Source organism: Balaenoptera acutorostrata, chromosome 8 (genome assembly GCF_949987535.1).
Source record: "Balaenoptera acutorostrata chromosome 8, mBalAcu1.1, whole genome shotgun sequence".
NCBI classification, from domain to species: Eukaryota; Metazoa; Chordata; class Mammalia; order Artiodactyla; family Balaenopteridae; genus Balaenoptera; species Balaenoptera acutorostrata.
This window is the reverse complement of record NC_080071.1, coordinates 46914244-46934646: the sequence shown is the minus strand read 5'-3', so window position 1 is coordinate 46934646 and position 20403 is coordinate 46914244. Positions and strand designations below refer to the sequence as shown.

General features: G+C 32.1%; 1 protein-coding gene across 1 annotated transcript; it reads left to right on the top strand.

Annotated features, from left to right (window-relative positions):
* The first annotated feature begins 523 nt into the window (after positions 1-523).
* On the top strand, positions 524-18780 carry ZSWIM2 (zinc finger SWIM-type containing 2). Its single transcript, XM_007196156.1, has 9 exons — positions 524-688; positions 1820-1896; positions 3471-3511; positions 9476-9686; positions 10753-11004; positions 13908-13992; positions 14695-14804; positions 16886-17039; positions 17968-18780. The coding sequence occupies exons 1-9, from the start codon at positions 524-526 to the stop codon at positions 18778-18780; spliced, it is 1908 nt and encodes a 635-aa protein (XP_007196218.1).
* Positions 18781-20403: the final 1623 nt, after the last annotated feature.

The following is a 20403-nucleotide window of genomic DNA, read 5'->3' as shown; positions in this document are numbered from 1 at the left end:
TCCCAGGTTAAGATCCTGTCTTCCACATCATTGATCTTCCCCTAGCGCTTCATTCAGATTATGCACCTAGTAAGCAATCGGAAAATGTTTGTGGAACACTGTTGAATGTCAACAGTCACTCTGGGCTTTTGGATAAAAATGATGAATCATCACAGGATAATTTCAGCATCCAGAGCCCAAACTGTAACCGGGTTGTGCGACTATCCTAACACAGAATTCACAAGCCCCCGCCTGCGAGGAACCAGCAAAAGGAACGCGAGAGATTTGACAGCGATGACTTTGGCCACCAGCTTTTAAATCAGCCAGTTGGGTATCAGAAACACTCTACAGTCAGGAGTGTCGCTTCAGGAAGGAATGGAGGCGGGTGTGAGCTGCGGAAGCAAACTTCCGCGCAAGGCACTCTGGGACACTGCGAGTCAACCGCCGTCTCCAAGGCAACTGGCGGGCCCGCGGTTGTCATGGAGACCGGCGGGAGACTCTGAAAGCCTTGCGAAGGGGCTGCCATCGCCCCTACCCAGGCAAGATGCTTCGCGGAGGCTGTAAGGCCTCTGAAAGGCGAAGACGCTTTAGTGACCGCCTCAGCTGGCAACAAGACCAGGCGCTGAGCAGCAGCATCTACCTCCTACGAGAGATGGGCCCCACCTCCTTTCTACTGAGAGAGGAAGAGCCGGAAAACAGGGATTTCCGAGTAACTACCGCCCCCATCCCTCCTCGGTTCCCTGCCAGGCCGACCCGCGCGGTCCCCCCAGGCCCACCTTGTATGTAGCCACTCGCTGCCGAACCCCACCCGCGAGTGTTCCAGACTCTAAAGATGTGCACATTGCAGAGCGAAATAGTATTTGTTAGAAAAGTTCCATTATTGGAGGTTAGGACTCCAAATTGCATCCAACTCTTCTAAGATGATGGCCTTTGATCTCTGGGCTTAAAAAAGGGAGACATTTTATCTGAATATATGGTTTGCATTTATGTGCATTCTCAGATCCGTTAGCAGTCAATAACCCTGTAACTCAAACGAAATGAAAATCGTACAATCTGTTTACAAGCCGTATATATTTGCTAAATAAATAAAACCGGGTTTTCTTTACTTTTTAGTCAGTCTGAAGCTATAACAAGACCCTTTTAAAGTATGGCTTAAATGGTGATTCCTTGGAAATGTCTTAATGAATAAAAATTCTTTTTCATTTTGCTGAAAGACCACAGATATTTCATATTCGCATATCCTACTCTCACCACTCAAAAATCAGCCACCACTCTACCTCCCAGGAGTTGACTTGAAATTTTTTAATTTAGTGTCATGATGCTTATCTCAGACGTCCTTTTTTCACTTTTTCACTATAACCCTTAGGGCATTTAATAAATAGTTTAAGCCAGTATAGACTTGGTGAATAAAATTAGTTTTCTTGAATAAAATTAAATAAACTCACCAATTGAAATGCACAAAACAAAAATCCCAGAAGAACTACTTTACAAAAGGTCTTTAGCTCCATTGCAAAGTAGAATTTCCTTTCAGTTAAAAATTTATAGATTTTTTTTCAAGTTTTTAAAATTAGATTTCTTTTCACTTGCCTGAATGTAGGTCTCTTAAAAACAGTCTTAGCTGACGATGCAATTTGTTGAACAAGGCAAAGAATAAGGAAGTGAAAAATTAGACTTGTGTCAAGAATTAAGATGTTCCAGTAGACTATGTTCAACCTTTTGGAGTCACCTAAACTAAAATATCTCTTGAAATCTCTTTTAATCCAATTATCTATTAATTTTACTCTATAACTCTAAAAACTGACTGGAACTTTTTTTTTAAGTATGCATTTTTCTTTTGAAGGTTTCTCTAGGAAATCCTCATGTTTGTAATTGTTCCATATTTCTGAAAGGAGGGGAACTTTGTAAGCATATATGCTGGTAAGTGACATTGTGATGAAGATCTTCCACAAAGGAACATCTTGGTGTATTACATGTTTTGCCTTTTTCATGGCTTGAGTACTGCAAGATTAAAGAAATTTGGTGTTGGGAGAACTTAAAGGTAAAATGGTTGTAGCTTGTCAATATCATTTTGGATATTTTATTTCATCCCAAAAATTAAGTGAGGTTTAAAAATTAAGTGAGGTTTAAAAATTAAAGTGAGGTAAGCATACTACCACCTCTACATGTTTGGAATGTTATTGTTTTTAATAAGAAAAAAATCAGTGTTTAGATTTTCATTATGTACAAAGGTGAAATCTAACAATAAAACAAAAAATCTCCCCAGTTCACATCACTGATGATAATTTCATGGTTCATTATTATATTTTTAAATTTTACTATTTTCCTTTTCAATAAGCATTTGACTATGAATCTTTTAAGATTGAAGTAGGACTCTGCTGAAGATTACTTCTGTCAAATCTAAAATTTTTCCTCTAGAGTCAGAACCTGTTTGTAGGTGATCCCAGAAATGAAAAAAAAAATTCCTTCCATGTAATTTAAACCCACATCAACTCATTTGTTTACCTACTATACTTATACCAACAAATCACTAATTATATTATTATAGAAAATTTGTAATTGATATTTTAAGAGAAAAAAATCAAACAAGAAATTAAGAAAAGTGTGTATCTCATATTTCTAATGCTTTTCTTTATAGGTTAGAAAACAGTATATATACATATGGCTGTTATTTTTAATGCTTTTATTTACCAAGTTTTTTGTTGTTTTGATCAGTTTTTATTGAGCATCTACTAACACAAGTTATTTGCTCTAGTTAGCATAAAAATATAAAATATGGTCCCTTCAAAATTTGCAATTTGGTTTTATTATTATACATAAAATAGGTTTTTTCCATTTTTATTTTATGCCAGCTTCCTCAGAGCAAGGGCATTCTGTTCTGATTTTTATGTAATGTAACTTATTTTTTACAGTATATTTACCATAAACTTAATGGAAATATAATCCAAGTATTTAACATACTAAAGTATATTTAATATATTTAAGTAAGAATTTAATATATATTTCCCAGTTTTTTAAAAAAAAGTCATATTCCATTTTAATTTGTGATATTTGAAAGTATTCTGTCATACGTTAAAGTGGTATGTATAGGAAAACAGTCATTTGTTACGCTATCCAGAAAATTCCTCCATTTCCAGGAGTAAGAAACTTCCAGGGAAGTTTAAAAAGAGTGCTGTGAATACTTAGATTCCCTCACTAACCTCTCTTTGTGAGCTACCCTATGTCATAAATAAATACATGGACTCTCTCCGACAAATCTCTTTACTGCAAATGTCTTTTGTTTCCATGTATCATACTTTTTTCACATATGCTTATTTTAAAACAAAAATTTAACGACTCTTGTAACAGAAAACTGATGAGAATTTTAAGTTTATCCCTAACACTTTCAGCAATATAAATTCTGTAATGCCGTTCCTATTCTAAAATTAATAATACCTTTTGAGGTTATGTCAGAAATAAATGTTTTATTTTGTTTTTCTACTTTTGAATATTAGGGTCTTGTTGAAAAAATTCAGGCTTCCAAGGAATCATGAATGTAAGTTGTGTTTGTGTGTTTTTACTAATTTGAAGTTAACGAATTTAATAATTGTTTATTTAGACATATTCTAAATTTAGACAGTTATTGTCCAGACAATCTGAAACCTGTAACGCAGTTTGTTACATTTAAGACAGCCGGAACATTTTTCTTCCTATTTAACAAAATATGTAACTTTATATGCCATTTCACATTAAAAAGCACTTAATAAAAAATGAGGTGAAATAATGGCCAGGTTTTCAGTAGAAAAACTTTCCCTCATGAATTCTAAGCAAGGATTTACAGTAGTTTCTGTATCTAAATTTGTTTTAATTATGAGAAAAATGACACATGTAATTTTTCAGGTCCCAGAAATAGTTGACATGGTATATAATTTCATTTAAAAATGTTTACTGACAAGTTTTTATGCAAAAAATATATGTATTTTACAGTTAAATAGTTTTTATGTCCGTACCTGCATTGAGTTTAAAGTCAGGCATATGAAATTTTTTATAATTTTAAATTTGAAATTTAATTTAAAATTAAATTCTAGAGTCCTCAAAAATGAAAGAGAAAGAAAAATAATTCTATCACAGGTTATTTAGATTTATACATTTTATAATAAAGATGCTGTCATTATGGAAATGTTTCCTGCAAAGATTTATTTAACCTATACTAGATTCATCTAAGAACTGCAAAGGCATTTAACATTTATTAATAAATGTTTATAATATTCATAAAGAATTAAAGTGATAATCAGTTTTCAATTTTTTTTCAATTCAGGGTATTGGTACTATTTAGGCAAGTTCATTCCCCCCAACTATTATATAAGTACAAGCACAGTTGACATTTAAAAGTCCTACTAGATAATAAATTAATATTAGTGTTTCACAGGGATTTTTCTTTTGTATTCTTCTCTCTACCCATTTTCTTAGAAACATCTCATATTTTCTGTCTCCACCTGTTACCTCTGTAACAGTGATTTCCACATCTTATCAGCAGACCAGTATTTCCAGCTGCCTTCTGAGCACCACAATTTTGGAGGTCCCACAGGCATTTTGAATAGTAAATTCCCCCCATATGTGCTCTCCTGTTGTATTCCCTACCTCACATATTGGCTTTCCTTTTTCTTTAGTCTCCAAAGCTAGAAACCTTGGCATTCTCCTTGTTTTTCCTTTCTCATCCTCTTCTCTCATAAACAAATCCTGTTTATGTTACATCCTACCTACTTCTCAACAGTGATTTTACTTCCCCATCCTCATTCTTACCTTTGTTCAACCTTCATCAGCCCTTACTTAGTACTGTTCTTTGTAGCCTCCCTGTTTCCAGCACCTGCACTTTGTTGCTTTCTCCTTCACATTGTAGACAAAAGGTTCTTTCTGAAATGTCACTTACTCTGTACTTCATCCTCTCTCCCAATCCCTTCATACACAATAATTAGGTTGGATGAGTTCATGGATATTGTTTTCTTCTCTATTTCTCCATTGTATACACCTGAAGTTAAATGTTCACATCCTCTCCAAAGTCTTAGTTATTATCTACACTATTTTCCATATCATTTTCACAAGCTTCTATACTAGGGCTACCCAACAGAAATATAATGTGAACCACATATGTAATTTTCTGGTAACATATTACAGAAAGTAAAAATAAACAAGAAAATTAGTTTTAATAACATTTTAATTTAACCCAATACATCAAAATATCATGTCACCATGTAATCAATATAAAAATTATGATATTTTAATGTTTTTTCATACTGCCTTCAAAATCTAGTGTGTATTTTACATTTACAATGTATCTCACCTCAGACACTATATTTTCATTGGAAATGCTTGATCTGCATTTAGACATCATAAAATATTCAGTTGAAAAATTCATATAATACCCAAATTGTTATAAACATAAATTTTCCAGAAACTATAGATTATCAGTTTTCCATTTAAATTTAAATAAGACAAAATTTAAAATTCAATTTTCACACTATCCACATTTCAGGTGCTCAGTAGCCACATATGGCTAATGGCTACCATATTGAACAGTGCAGCTCTACCCAATTACATTCAACAAATATTTATTGTACTGCATATTAGTCAGGAACTCTACTAGGTGATTTTTTTTATAAATTGAATCATATGAATTGCCAATGTTTTTTCATCTACGAAAATAGCAATTTCATATGGATCAGTCTAATACTTGATATCATATTATCCTTTGTGCTCTTGAAGGCAGAAACTACGTCTAATTCTTTTTATAAATATCCCTATAGTAGGAAATTTTTTAAATGTTTAAATTTGATCCTATACATTAATTTTGAAAAATTATATTTCCTACTAAAATAAAATATTTTTTATACCTCATATTTAAAAGACGTTTTAGCTACTCAACATTGAGAAAATCCTTTGTGCACAAATATTCAAAGAAAGTATAAGTCTCAATAATGTTGAAATTTATCATTTAAATGAAAGTTTGAAAATTAAAGTAATTCAAAGAAAGCTATAAACAATTATTCAATAATATTATGTAAAGTATGTACACAAGTGTGGAGAAGAAGGTAGTGAAGCAGAAGCACTTTGAACCTCATTCATAGATTCTTTTCTAAAACAAATCTGGAAACAATTATTTGTGCCCTAGTGTTGCATACAGGAAACCTGAGACTCTCTTTTATTTTTGAAGACCTATAAAGATGATTACACAGGAAGTTTTTATAAAGATATCAGTTTTTGAACACTGAATATTATTTCCCATCACCCAACAAATGCTTCCCAGTAAAACCTAGCTTTATTACCTAATGGTTTTTCCTAAATACAACGTCTAGTAAATGCCATCTTGTCCTTTTTTCAATTAAATATTTATGAATAAAATAAAAACTGCATTTTAGGAAAATTTTTTAAATCCCCACCACAAAGATATAATAAACTTTTTATTTTCTATTTTCTTTTTTGACCTTGTATTTATGTATACCTAATAGTCGGTGGGAATTCTGTGTTCTGCTTTTGTCACACACTGTTACTTTATAAATATTTTCAGTGCTATGTAGTCTCTCTCATTCAAGTCATCAGTGAATGTTAAATAAATTATAATATACCATGTTAGTGTATGGTATATCATAATTTATTTAACATTCTTCCATTTTAGGCATTTAATTTACTTCTGATTACCTGTTATATTCTTTGTAAATGAAACTTTTTCTTCTCTCAATTATTTCTGTAGCCTGAAGTCTCATTAACTGGATCTTGCAGTAAAAGTATTATTTTTTTTACTGAGATATAATTGACATATAACATTATATTAGTTTTGGGTGTACAACATAATGATTCAATGTAAGTATATATTGCAAAATGATCACCACAGTTAATCCAGTTAACATCCATTACCACACATAGTTACAATTTCTTTTTCTTGAGATGAGAATTTTTAAGATTTATTCTCTTAGCAACTTTCAAATATGCAACAGAGTACTATTAACTATAGTCACCATGCTGTACATTATGTCCCCATGACTTATTTATTTTATAAGTGGAAGTCTGTACCTTTTGACCACCTTCAGCCATTTCTCCTACCTCCTAGCTGTCCCCTGGCCCAACATCTGGCAACCATAAATCTGTTCTCTGTATCTGTGAGTTCGAGTTTCTTTTCCTTTTTTTAAGTATTAATATTTTTATGTCTGTCACCCATAGGTATTGCTTTATAGCAATATTTTGCTGGTTTATGATTTCAGCAGTATATCAATTTTCTGCTAGCTTTGATTTTAGATTCATGTTTTAGGCATATTTAACCATATTACTTAAGCAGAAAATGGAAGATATTAACAGCATATTTAAGTCTCCAAAGAAAATAAAGATACATGGAAATATTTTGAAAAGCTAATAATATTTCTATAATATTAGAAAAAAAGACTAAGTCACACAAAGTGGGAAAAAATAACAGATACAAAGTTCATAGTAATCTAATCATTCCTAGTAAATTAAGTAAGAAAATAGTTTTCATTCTTCCATACATCTAACATACCCTTAGAATCTAAAATGCCCTGAAATAACTTTTTCAAATAAAAAGAGAAAATAACATAAGGCAAACAAGATGTAACATTCTATTTACTTATTACCTTTTATTTAGATTTTATGCTGTGTCTGTACCTCATTTTGATTTTAACTCACTTTTCTTTTGATATTAATAAAATTGAACATCTGTTGACTTTAATATTTGTACTACATGTGTAAATTAAACTTTGGCTATTTATTTATTGGGATAAAACTACACACTATTCCTAAATATAGGGATTACCCCTCTTTGCAAATGTTTTCCTAATGTCGTAATTCTTTTTTATATGGTTTCATTAAATTTTGTTTTATATATATGTATATGGATTTTTGTGTGTTGCTAAATCTGACCATTTTTACTTTTCCTGTATATTGTTTTGATACTTTGAAAGTTGTCTTTCTTCCATAGTATTTTAGAGATTTTTTTTCTGCTAGCTTTTCTATTTTATTTTTATTCTTCTTTATAGCATCCATGTGTAGTTGTATTGATATAAATTGGAGGTTGGTATTTGGTTTGAAGTAATTAAATTTTCTGCATATTTCTACCTAGTTATCTCAATAACAGCTATTAAATAGTGCTTCTTTTCATCCTTGTTTCATAATTTTTATAGTGAGTTTTGTTTTTTTATAATACATTGTGATATCTGATAAGGTTAGCTGTCTTGCTCTCCTTTATAAAAGAATATTCTTTTATAGTCGCATACATTAATTTTTCCAAATTCATTTCAGAAGAGTTTATTTCTCCCTTTTATTCTCCAATTCATGTTATACCACATAGAACCGTTTGTAGCCAGCTCCTCTTATGAAATTTTATGTTTCAGTATTTCTGCTGCTCTAGAGAATCTTTATCCCCCAAAGCACAATCTTTTGTTCTTCATTTTCCTCCTCATTTTTTTAGGGAGCAGATGGTGCTGTGTCTCTGTGACAAATAGCCCTCATCCTCCAAACTAATGGTTAATTAAAGTATGATATCCTCCCACATTCCACCTGCCACGCCACCTCAGACAAGGAACAAAGATTTCTGTATTGAAATGTAACTGTGATGTTTTCAGTATTGTTAGTGTTTAATTGGTAATCTTTGTAGGGAAAATGGAGCTTTTCATTACCTTGCAAATGATTTTTTAATCTCTATGATGTATTAAAGAATATATAAAATGAATAGAACTCAAGGGGACCAATAACAACTGGCATTTAAATTATAGCATGTTAAGAAAAGGGAAAGAGAAAAGGCCTGGGAATGGGCCAGAGAAAAAGGGAATCTAGGATGCCTTGATCAAAACTATAGGCACTTAGTACACCATTTCTTAGGACAGCAGGATGGAGAAAATTCAGAATTCAAAGACTGTGTATCCCAAATGTATAGGCAATATAGTTCCTAACAGATTGTCCTGAGGAATACTGACCAAATCTATGAAGAATGTGGCTACTGAGACACTTGTAGGGACGTAAAACTAAGGAAAATAGGTGCAACTGTGTCTTGCTCTCTCATTATCTATTTACTAATTTATTCATCTAACAAATGTTGATTACACTAACTACTCGAATCTCTCTTCTCCTTTCTGTATTTGTGCCCATTTCTTTTAATACTCCTGTATGATGATAAATATTTGTTTATGAACAAGAGAACAGATCAAAATGTAAGAGGTGATTATAGCACCAATCCAAGGAGGAACACCGTCATACAATTAATCTGAAACCTTTATAATGCACTGGTTACACTGACTCTTTTCAGTAACCGGAAAACAAGAGATAACTTCTATTCTTTTTATAAATGACTCTTTTCTGACCTTTTGGCTCTGAAAGGAATACGAAAAGTGGTAAATGTCAGTGTAATCATTCAACCAATCTTTCTGATATTTGGGGAAAAAATGCTAACTTTCCGCCTAAGTTGTTTCTTTGTCTCCAATTTGCCACTGAATTTTAATACTTTGGAATTTATCGTTAGCTGCTTTGCAATTAGGTCTTGTGGAAAGAGAAATCAGTGACTTGCTTCGAGGGATACATCGAGTTCAAACTCCCCAACAGGGAACGAACAGTGAAAATGCACAGATTGAAGAAGATGGTTACATTAAACAGAAGGAAATTAGTTCAGATGATATCTGCTCTATTTGTCAAGAAGTACTTTTAGAGAAAAAGCTTCCTGTCACCTTTTGCAGGTGACATGATTTTTCTTTGGATTCTAGAAACTTACGAAAAATTTCTAATTTAATATATTTGTAATATATTATGTTATGAAACATGTTGGTAGAAAAATAATACATATTTAAACAATTATACTTAATTGGCCTTCTTTTATTTCCTAACATGTCGTGAGAGGTCCTGTTCTAACTCTAAATATTTCTGGGCTACATTTTAAAGGGTGAAAGTTAAAAAATAACTCCACTTTATTTACTTTTTCACTTTAAGTTATTAAAGTAGATAATTTTCATGTTTCTCTTTTATACACATGAATAAATGCCACAGCTTAGTTACAAACAGTTTTTCTGAAAGTGAAGATTATTTTACTTTAAAATGATAAAAATTCTCTTCAGCTTTTCTAAATTTTATCTTTAAAACTAAATAATTCAAAATATCACTTATACATAAATGTTTATTGAGAGTATTGTACTTAACTATTCTTCAAAGGCACTGTAAATTTGGACTTGGAAAATTTGGGCAACCATTTGGTATTGAACTTTTCAATTCTTTTTTTTTCCTGATTATTTACCAAAATTTTCATCCACATTGTATTTTTTTCACATAGCTGCTTCTTTTGCATATTTTAAAATTATTATTTCCCAAAATATTATTTCTCTCAGCAGATATTTATTGGGTACAACCACATTCATATTGTGTGATTTCTAGAAAAATAAGGTGACACCCCTGCTCTCAGTGATGTTTTTATTTAAAAATAATAATCATTGTTATAATTTTCCTTTTTGTTAAGACTATATGCATTCTCACTTTAAAAATGAAAAATATTATAATGATGCAAAATCTTTTACCACCATTTCATTGAAATGGGAAAGATTTTATTTGGAATTCTGATGTACTAAATTAAACATGATAGATTAGATTAGATAGATAAAATAGTGTTTATGTGTGTAATCAAGCTATATCTGGATAATCAGTTAAGAATCTATTTTTATAGGAAATATAGATGGTAGCACAGAAAACTTTTATATTTATACATATATAACTTTGCTGTATACAAATGGTAAGCTTGGATTTTATTTCTAACAGGTTTGGCTGTGGCAATAGTGTTCATATAAAATGCATGAAGATCTTAGCTAATTATCAGGATAAGATATCACACACTTCCATGTTGAAATGTCCCTTGTGTAGGGAAGACTTTGCACCATTAAAACTTATTTTAGAGGAATTCAAAAACTCTAGCAAACTTGTGACTACAGCTGAGAAAGAGCGACTAGACAAACACCTTGGAATTCCCTGTAATAACTGTCAACAATTTCCAGTTGAGGGGAAGTGTTATAAGTAAGTATCAATCAGTAATATTATAAATTTGTAGTCTAACTTTTTTTTTAATTTTAGGAAACTTTGAACTTTAGAGTACTAGTCATTTAGCCTTCTTCTTTTCCTCCTTTATATAGTGTGTTTGCCTTAAAGATGGCTACTTATTTAGGATTTTCAGACTAGTGATCTGTGTCAGCCCAGTACCTTAAGAATTTCAGTTGTTTTATTTTCTTTACTCACAGAGTATTGGCTTTGCATTCCAGTCTAGACTGAGAGTCTGAAGTAGCATCCTTTCTTGGAAGCTCTGAACACAGGCTTTGTAGTTTGGCCTAAATGAGTTTCCAAGCTCACAGCCCTGCTAGATAGACCTCTCACCCCCTGTAACTTTCTTTGAACCACCAATGAGGTCATTGCCAAAAACTCCTAGGACTGAGCCAGAGGGATATTGACTAGATCAACTGAACTCGAGTTCCCCAACTCCAAACTGCAATGATGCATGTTTTGTTTCCTTTCACATCTTATACCTTAACAACAACAAGACACTTATTAGAGAAAGAAATTTTCATTACTTTTTGAGTATTCCTCACACTTTCCCACAATTCCACAATAAAACATCAATTAATTGCTATGCTTGGGATATTGTGCTTTCTTAATTGAAATCTTCACTGTATGTTAAGAAGAAAATATTTTGCTTCAGTCTTTGTTAAAATTTTTTCTAAAATGCATCAGTTTACTTTTCAGTCTTCCTGGAATTACATTATGATGAGTCTAAGTAATATTTTTAACACCCTCTCATAAAACCATAAAACTGTTTTTAATCACCCCCAATGGTGAATGATACCTTTCTCCTTTAAACTGTTTCAGTCCTTTGTTTTCTCAATGTGTCACATAGAAGTAAATCAACCAGAGCACCATTAGCAGAAGTCTTTATTGAAAACAGCAAGCCTGAGAAAGCTCACTTGAGGAAGAAGGGCAGAATTTTTATAAGGTTTAGCAGGAGGTGTTCAGCTAGTTTCAGGAATGTTGGTTAAAGAGAATTCTAGAAAAAGGAAAGACTTGATATTTGGCACTAGCAGCCATTTTGGGGGCAATCTGAATTTTTTCAAGAGGGGTGGGTAGGAACGATAAGGGGCTAAGGTAACGTGTGGAAAGGTGGGTTGGGAGGAACAGCTGGGGGTGACAAGGACAGGTGAAAGCCACAGTGTAAAATTTTCCGTTTTTATAGTGATGTATTCCTCAAATTGTTAATGCGTGGGTGGCTTTGGTAAATTATCTCAAATCTTGCTTTTAAGTATTTTGTTAATGACAGTGCTCTCCTCTGTCCCTCTGACTGCTCTTTCTGTCCCCAAGGGTGATTCTTCCTACTACCCCTCAGTACAGGCATTCTCCACTCTTCTGCTCTCTGCCTACTGCCCTGCACTCTCCTTTCAGAAGAACTTCTCTACGCATTTGGCCCACAACTATTCACATCCATATCTCCTTCCACTCCCTCAAATGCTAACATTTCAGCCGTTAGCCTGAAAAAACTATTTCTGGTAGTTTTAGTAATGGTTTGGGTAGAAGATAAGGTAAACTAGAAAGCTTTTCAGTTTCTCTTCATTAAAGTTTCATAGTATAGCTACTTACCTTTTAAGAAGTTAATTCCAAAACTATCATATATATATATATTAAAATATAGAGATACTTAACTTTTTGTAGCCCAGCATAATTTGATGTATTGAATAAACCGCACCATTGCTTTGATTGGTTGATGTTAATTATTAAGAATCTTCCCTGTATGTATAAACAAGAATAATGAATAAGTTAATACTTGCTGCTTCTAAGATGTCTGAAGGATATATTTTCCCACATTTCTCCTGGTAATAGTCTTCTAATTCTTTGATATCTTGAGTAAGAAAATAACTTTATTTGCTTGAAATGTTATTTTTGGTGAATATTGCTGAAAGTAAATTAAAATTCTCTGCTTGTGGCAAAATTTTTATAAGTGATACATGTTTAGATTAAGCTTTGTGGAAAATGAAGTTTTTTAGTATATCAATGATTTTTATTGCAAACTTTTTATACATATACCTTTTTCTATTTTGTGAGGACAGAGAAGGAATATAGTACAATTCCTGTTTTCAAGAAGTATTCTGCTAAGTATAACTCTAGCATTCATGAAATAATAGGAAAACACTGGGTAATCAAATGATAGAATGTCCAATAGGCTGTACATCCTAAAGGAACTTAGAAAAAGAGATATATGAAAGATAAAGCATTCCAGGAAGACATCATGGTAGGGATATGTGGTAGGCAGAATAATGCCCTCCCAAATATATCCACATCCTCATGCCCAGAAACTGTATGTTAGGTTACATGTTGTAGGGGGATTAAGGTTGCAGATGAAATTCAGGTTGCTAATCATCTGACCTTGAAATAAGGAGGTTATCTTGGATTGCCTGGGTTCAGTGTATAATCACAAGAGTTCTTAAAAGTGGAAGAGGGCAACAAAGAAGAGAGTCAAAGGGATATGTGACTATGGAAGAAAGGCACAGAGAGATGCTGCATTGCTTGCTTTGAAGATGGAGGAAAGTGCCACAAGCTAAGCTAAGGAAGGTGGGCAGCCTCTAGAAGAAAGGGCAAAGAAACAGATCTCTATAGCCTCCAAAAAGAAATGCCATTCTGTGGACCCCTTGCTTTTAAACCCATTGAGACCCATGTCAGACTTCTGACCTACAAAACCGTAAGATAATAAAGTGTTGTTTAAGCTGCTAAATTTGTTGTAATTTGTTTCAGTAGCAACAGGAAGCTAATATGGGGTGAGATTTAAGATGGGCCTTGTCATATCTGCATAGTTCCCAGGAAATCTTGGCCAGAATTTTTCACCAAATACAATCAAAATAATTGGATTTTTTCTTGTATGTTTTGGTGTTTTGCATTTTTAGGTGTACCAAATGTATAGAATATCACTTATGCCAGGATTGTTTTGATAGCTGCTGCCATCTTTCTCACTCATTTACATTTCGTGAGGTACAGTATCCATCTTGAATTTCATATAGTGTTTGTATTTTCCTATTGTAAATCTAAGTAAAATCTAAGAATAGGTAACCCTCTGGAGTAGAGCTGACTGTGTTTGAATAAACACCAAAGACAATAGTTTTTGGAGAACTCTTTTTCATAAGGATTTATAGGCAATCAGTTCTTACATTGGTAATTTATAAAATCCAACACAATAACAAATATGTAATGATATCATACATAAATCTTAAGGACAGAAATTACAGCCATCAAGCTTGAAAATTCATTTTTAAAAAAGATCTCAACACTACAAAATGACTTATAATGTTACAACCATTTACGGTTTTAAAATTTCTTACATCATGGAATTTTATTGCTATCATTTGAATCTAACAAGTAAATAAGTATCTCCTGATGCTGAATAATAATGCTACCTTCTACTTACTACACAAGATTAAACATCCACAATTACCATTATTGATTAATAGATAAATATTTTTACCTTAAAAAGTAATGTTATAGTAGCTGTGCAACAGTATATTAGACTCACTAATAATTTGCAAATTCTTTAAAGTGTTAAAAAGCTATCTTTTAAAATGATGAGTCTTTATTTATTTACATTATTATGTTATTGATACACAGCCTACTGATTTAATGCACAAGATAAAAGCTTCCACAATTTGCAAAGTAACATTCACCTTTTACCTATTACAGAAGAGAAATCAAAAATGGAGATCGTTGGAAAAAAGATCAGATGAAACTGTAAAATATATAGATATTAAAAATGAGGTAGAAAAGATGCCACATTTTCAAGAAAAGCAAGGGTGAGATTCTCAGTGAAATTTATATTTCTTGGGATATTTAAATTATTTTTCAGTTCGGATAAGTTTTATTCATTTCTTTATTCAATAAATATGTATTGAGTACTTATTATATATACTAGGTGACATAGTATTCAAGTGAAGAGCAAGGCTCTGGAGTCAGAATGCTTAAATCCAGTCCTAGTACAACCATAAGTTGGCTATGCAACTTTTGGGCTAGTTACTTCACTTCTCCTTGCCACATTTTTATCTTTAAAATGGGGATAATTATAAAACAAGTCTCATAGGAATTTTGTGCGTGTGAAATGAATTAATACACACAGTAAATAATCAAATAATGCTGTCTATTACTATTATTAATTCTACCAGAGATTGTACTAGGTATTAGGGATATCTAGTTTCCTCAGCAATTAAGTGATCATCTAAATAAATGTAAAATTAAAACTGATATATGTTATGTAAAGAAAAAATACAGGGAGCTTTGAGATTTGCTTTGAAGTAAATGGCCTCTATGGGAAGGAAGTCTTTCTTTCCTTATTGCCCTCTATTCCACCCCCAGAGAAGAAGAGTGCTAAGGGGATTGGTTGTATTTCAAAACCCTGACTAGTGGACAGTCATCCAGACCTTTTGCCATACTTCGTATCAATTAAAGAAAATTAAACGTACCGTGTATAATTAACATATTAGATACACTATAAAATATATACAAAGCTCATTTTAATAGGATGGGATAAAATTGAAATATTTTTTAAAGGGCAATTTCAATGAATTAACCAAACAAAAATTGTGCTTGTTTATACATATATATGTGTGTATATATGTATTTCTATCCCACATATATATAGTATATATAGTAGATAGATAGATAGATAGATAGATAGATAGATAGATAGGTAGATAGATAGATAGATTTCTATCCAACCCAGTGGATATCTAGCCCATGCCCTGTGGGTACTCCACACACTTCAGAGACCAGAACTCTTGTGGAGCATAAAATGCTTTGTGGGTATGAAAGGAGCCTATACAAAGGCTCTCCATCTCCATTTCCCTTGGCCCTGGCTGGGTATCACACTTCAACCTCTTAGAATGATAAATTGTATAACTAATGGTTTAGGAGATATTGTGGGGGGAGACAAGAGAATATTAGGGGTAGAAGGACATTCTAGGCAGAGAAAATGGAATAAATAAAAGGAGAGACTTTCAAGATTTAAAAAAAAAAGTGATTAACAACCTGAAATAATAGAAACACACAGATTTTTTTTAGTTGACAATTAAGTGACATTGGTAAAAGCAATTTTTGTAGCCTGATGAAAGTTTATCCGAAGAGTAATGAGAAGTATAAAGTTTTCTAAAGAATATGTTTGAACTTTATTCTGAAAGACTTTTGAATAATAAGAATGCATCTAAGCTTTTAACCAAGATTTTGTTTTTAAATATTTGTTTTATCTGTTTTATCAGTTGCTAGTGGCATCAAATTTACATTGTGTAATCTTAGTTATGTTTGTTGGTACTTTTGGTACAAAAATGGGGTTGGTATCTTTAGAGTTCATTAGCATGGTCTAACAATACAGAAGTAATAAGCATATACCCCAAGTGAAATAAGTCTCCTCATAGATTATGACCTACCAGTTTATAATAGTAGCCTGGAATATTTAATATGGTTTACCATGCATCTTACTTCCTACCAGATGACAGAGTGAATTGGGTTGTATTTTTCTAAACACAAGCCTGTGTGTTGGCTCAGACTGAAATAATTTGAGTATATGGTTCTCACCAAAATTATGTTCGGTTTCATTGATGTTAAAAAGTGCAAATCAAAAAATTTCAGGTTAGTATTTTTATTTGAAATGACTTAATTAAATTTTGTTCCTTATGAAGTTGATGTTGAAGTTGGATCCATCTTGTTCAAGATCAATACAATAGATTTTGTAACTTTATAATGTACGAGATTTATTATCTTCAGTTCTAGAAAGCTCTGGGTTCATTTGCATTATTTATTTGGAGGTTATTGCCTGTACTATTGATTACTTCCTTATCTACAATCACATATGACCATTCATGTCTCTCTGTTTATTCTCATTTAGCCAAGTTTACACACCAAAACTCGTGGTAAGGTCACTGCCTCTCTTACTGATCACAAAGAATAGTAAACTGCTTGCTCCAGGCTACCAGTGTCGACTTTGTTTGAAGGCATTTTGTCCTGGTCAGCATACAAGATTGCTACCATGTACTCACAAGGTAGAAGTCACATCATTTTAGTTTGACTTTCCCTGTAGGGCCAGTTTTCACAAATGAAGTGGCAATTTAAGTCTCTCCTTTTACTTTTTAGTTGAATTATGAGCAGAGATGTTCAAATTGAACAGTGTGTGCAGAAAGCTAGAGCGGAGACTATTGAGAAGGCAGCTCTGCCCCCCAAGGATGGATTCCTATTAATTAGGATTCATTTCTGTAAAAACTATTGAGGAAAGATAAAATGGCACTTTAAGTTAGATTCTTTTATCTACTTTAGTTACCTGTAAAAGGAAAAGGCTTATAGAATACTAACTTTTTAATGTTATTTTTATGATTCTTTAGATGAAACAGAAATGCTTAATTTGACATAGTTTATTATTATTTCAAATGAACTTACTGGAATCGAAGTCTAAAGTTGCTGAATCACTATGTAGTGGTAACCAGGTTTTTTCTGAGTTAAAGTTGTTTTAATAAATAAACTTTTATAGCTTTAGAGTCACCCTTATTTATAATGACTGATAATTTGTTTTCTTCCCTAGAAGGTGATTTGTCACGTTATGTCTTACCATCATCATATCAATTTTCAACTCTAGTTGGCTATGACATTTTTATTGCTTAATAATTTTCATTCATTAGAAAGCAACAGTGAAATTAATGGCTTGAATAAGTAGTGAGTTTTTAATGAAATTGCAAAAATGGCATCCATAGAAGGCTTTTCATTTTAATGTGGAAAATGAAGATCAGTCTCTAACCAATTACATTTTTAAGAGAACTTCAAAATATTTCCGTAAAACTTGATGAATTTTATTACCTTCCAATATTATGAAACAGTGTTAAAAGTAACACAATAATGAAAGTAGGGAAATTTTACATGGATAGTATACATTATAAACAAGATAATATGTCTCTGATTAACTTATAACTTTTTTTTAAGTTTCATAGAAAATGTATTGACAGTTGGTTACTCCACAAGTGCAATTCATGCCCTATTGATGGACAAGTTATATATAACCCTTTAATCTGGAAAGATAGAGCAGTGAATGGACATGCACATCAGTCTGTTTCAAACACAAACATCACTCATCTGTCAAAACAGGAAGAACCAGAACTTTTTATTCCTGGTACTGGATTAGTCTTAAAACAAAATGGACTTGGAATTTTACCTATCATACCTCAGCGTAATTCTGAAAAGTTGAATACACCTCAAAGTCCAATAGATACTTATCAGAATATAACAATAGATGATCTGTATTCTGTCAAAGTAGATGATTCAAATTCAAGAAAATCAATCTATGAATATAAAATTAGCCAACATTTCCCCAGCTACCTCCAAGATTTACCCACTGGATCCTTTGAAAAAATATCATCTCAAACATTTTTTCCTTCTATTGATCACAAGAGTATTATATATCCAACTGGAGTGGAAAACCCATGTATCAGTAAAAAACACCATGCCGGTCAAAGCCAGAAGATAAACAAAGACTGTAAACGTGTTAACCACAATTCAAAGAAGACTCTTGGTAATAAAATAAGAGAGGACAACACGAGACCAAATACTTTGCTTCCAGAAGATTTAAATCTTATTGTCAATCGGGGTACAACTAAGCTTAGTTTGTCTAAGAGGTATAATAATTGTACAGGGAAAATTAGACCAAAATGTAGTCATTTATCCAGAAGGCCTATATCTCACCCTTTAAGTACAAAAAGTACTGAGCTATCTTTAATATTGGAAGGAGTTCAGTTATAAAAACGTATTTTATTAAAATCAGAAAATATTTGAATATTGAACATAAAAATGTTTTTTGTAGAACATAAAAACACTGTATACTCTTGACAAATATTCTCTGTTGTTATTTTGCCTACTTGTCTATGAATAATGACCTACAGCTAAAGGAAATGGCCTCATTCCTTATAAGATTTAAAGAATTAGGTATCTTAATGAGTATGTTCAGTACGTTATGAATTATAAATAATTTTTAGAACTTTCACATGTGACTTTACACTGATTAAAATAATTGTTTTTAATTAAGGAAATAGATTTTCCTTGCCCTGAGTCATTATTTTCAAACATTTCACTTGATGACATGTAACATACAGGGATTCTCTCCAGGTATTTTTACAGTTTCTTGCACTAATAATCACCAGAAACCTATAGGAAAATCCAGATAGTGGTTTTATTTTTTACTTTATTCCTTAAAGGAGGTTTCTTGTATAAGAAATGAAATAAAATATCCTTATAATGCTATAAGCTATGCCACATTTATAGTGGTTTTACTGGGGGTTTTTTTCATCAAGAAATATATAAATACTACCAAATTCCCCCTTTTTTATTGAAGTATAGTTGATTTATAATATTGTGTTAGTTTCAGATGTATGGCATAGTGATTCAGTATTTTTTTCAGATTATATTCCAGAATAGGTTGCTATAAGATAATGAGTATAATTCCCTGTGCTATTCCATTATAGATTATTACAAGATAATGGGTATAACTCCCAAGTATAGCCTTGTTGCTTATCTATTTTATATATAGTAAGTTGTATCTGTTAATCCCATATCCCTGATTTGTCCCTCCCTGCTTCCTCCCCCCTTTGGTCACCACAGTTTGTTTTCTATATCTGTTTCTATTTATATATATATATTCATTTTATTAGTTTTTAGGTCCCACATATAAGTGATATCATGTAGTATTTCTCTTCTCTATCTAACTTATTTCACTAAGCATAATATTCTCTAGGTCCATCCACATTGCTGCAAATGGCAGTATTTCATTCTTTTTTATGGCTGAGTAATATTGCATTATATATATATATATATATATATATATATATATATATATATATATATATATATATACAGACAGACACACACACACACATACCACCTCTTATTTATCCAGTCATCTGTTGATGGACACTTAGACTGCTTCCATGTCTTAGCTATTGTACATAGTGCTACTCTGAACATTGGGAAGCATGTATCTTTTCAAATTAGTATTTTAATTTTTTCTGGATATATACCTAGGAGTGGGATTGCTGGATCATATGGTAGTTCTATTTTTAGTTTTTTAAGGAATCTCTTCCACAGTGGCAGCACCAATTTACATTCCACCAAGTGTACAAGGGTTCCCTTTTCTCCACATCCTCTCCAACATTTGTTGTTTGTAGACTTTTTGATGACAGCCATTCTGACAGGTCTGAGGTGATACCTAATTGTGGTTTTGATTTGTATTTCTGTAATAATTAGCAATGTTGAGCATCTTGTCATGTGCCTGTTATCCATCTGTATGTCTTCTTTGGAAAAAATGTCTATTCAAGCCTTCTGCAAATTTTCTGATTGAATTATTGGTTTTTTGATACTGAGTTGTATGAG

Excerpts from the sequence above, each read along its gene's own strand:
- ZSWIM2 (XM_007196156.1), top strand. The coding sequence starts at position 524 with ATGCTTCGCGGAGGCTGTAAGGCCTCTGAAAGGCGAAGACGCTTTAGT. Across the intron at positions 9,687-10,752 it reads CTTCCTGTCACCTTTTGCAG|GTTTGGCTGTGGCAATAGTG; the intron begins GTGACATGATTT and ends TATTTCTAACAG. Across the intron at positions 11,005-13,907 it reads GTTGAGGGGAAGTGTTATAA|GTGTACCAAATGTATAGAAT; the intron begins GTAAGTATCAAT and ends TTGCATTTTTAG.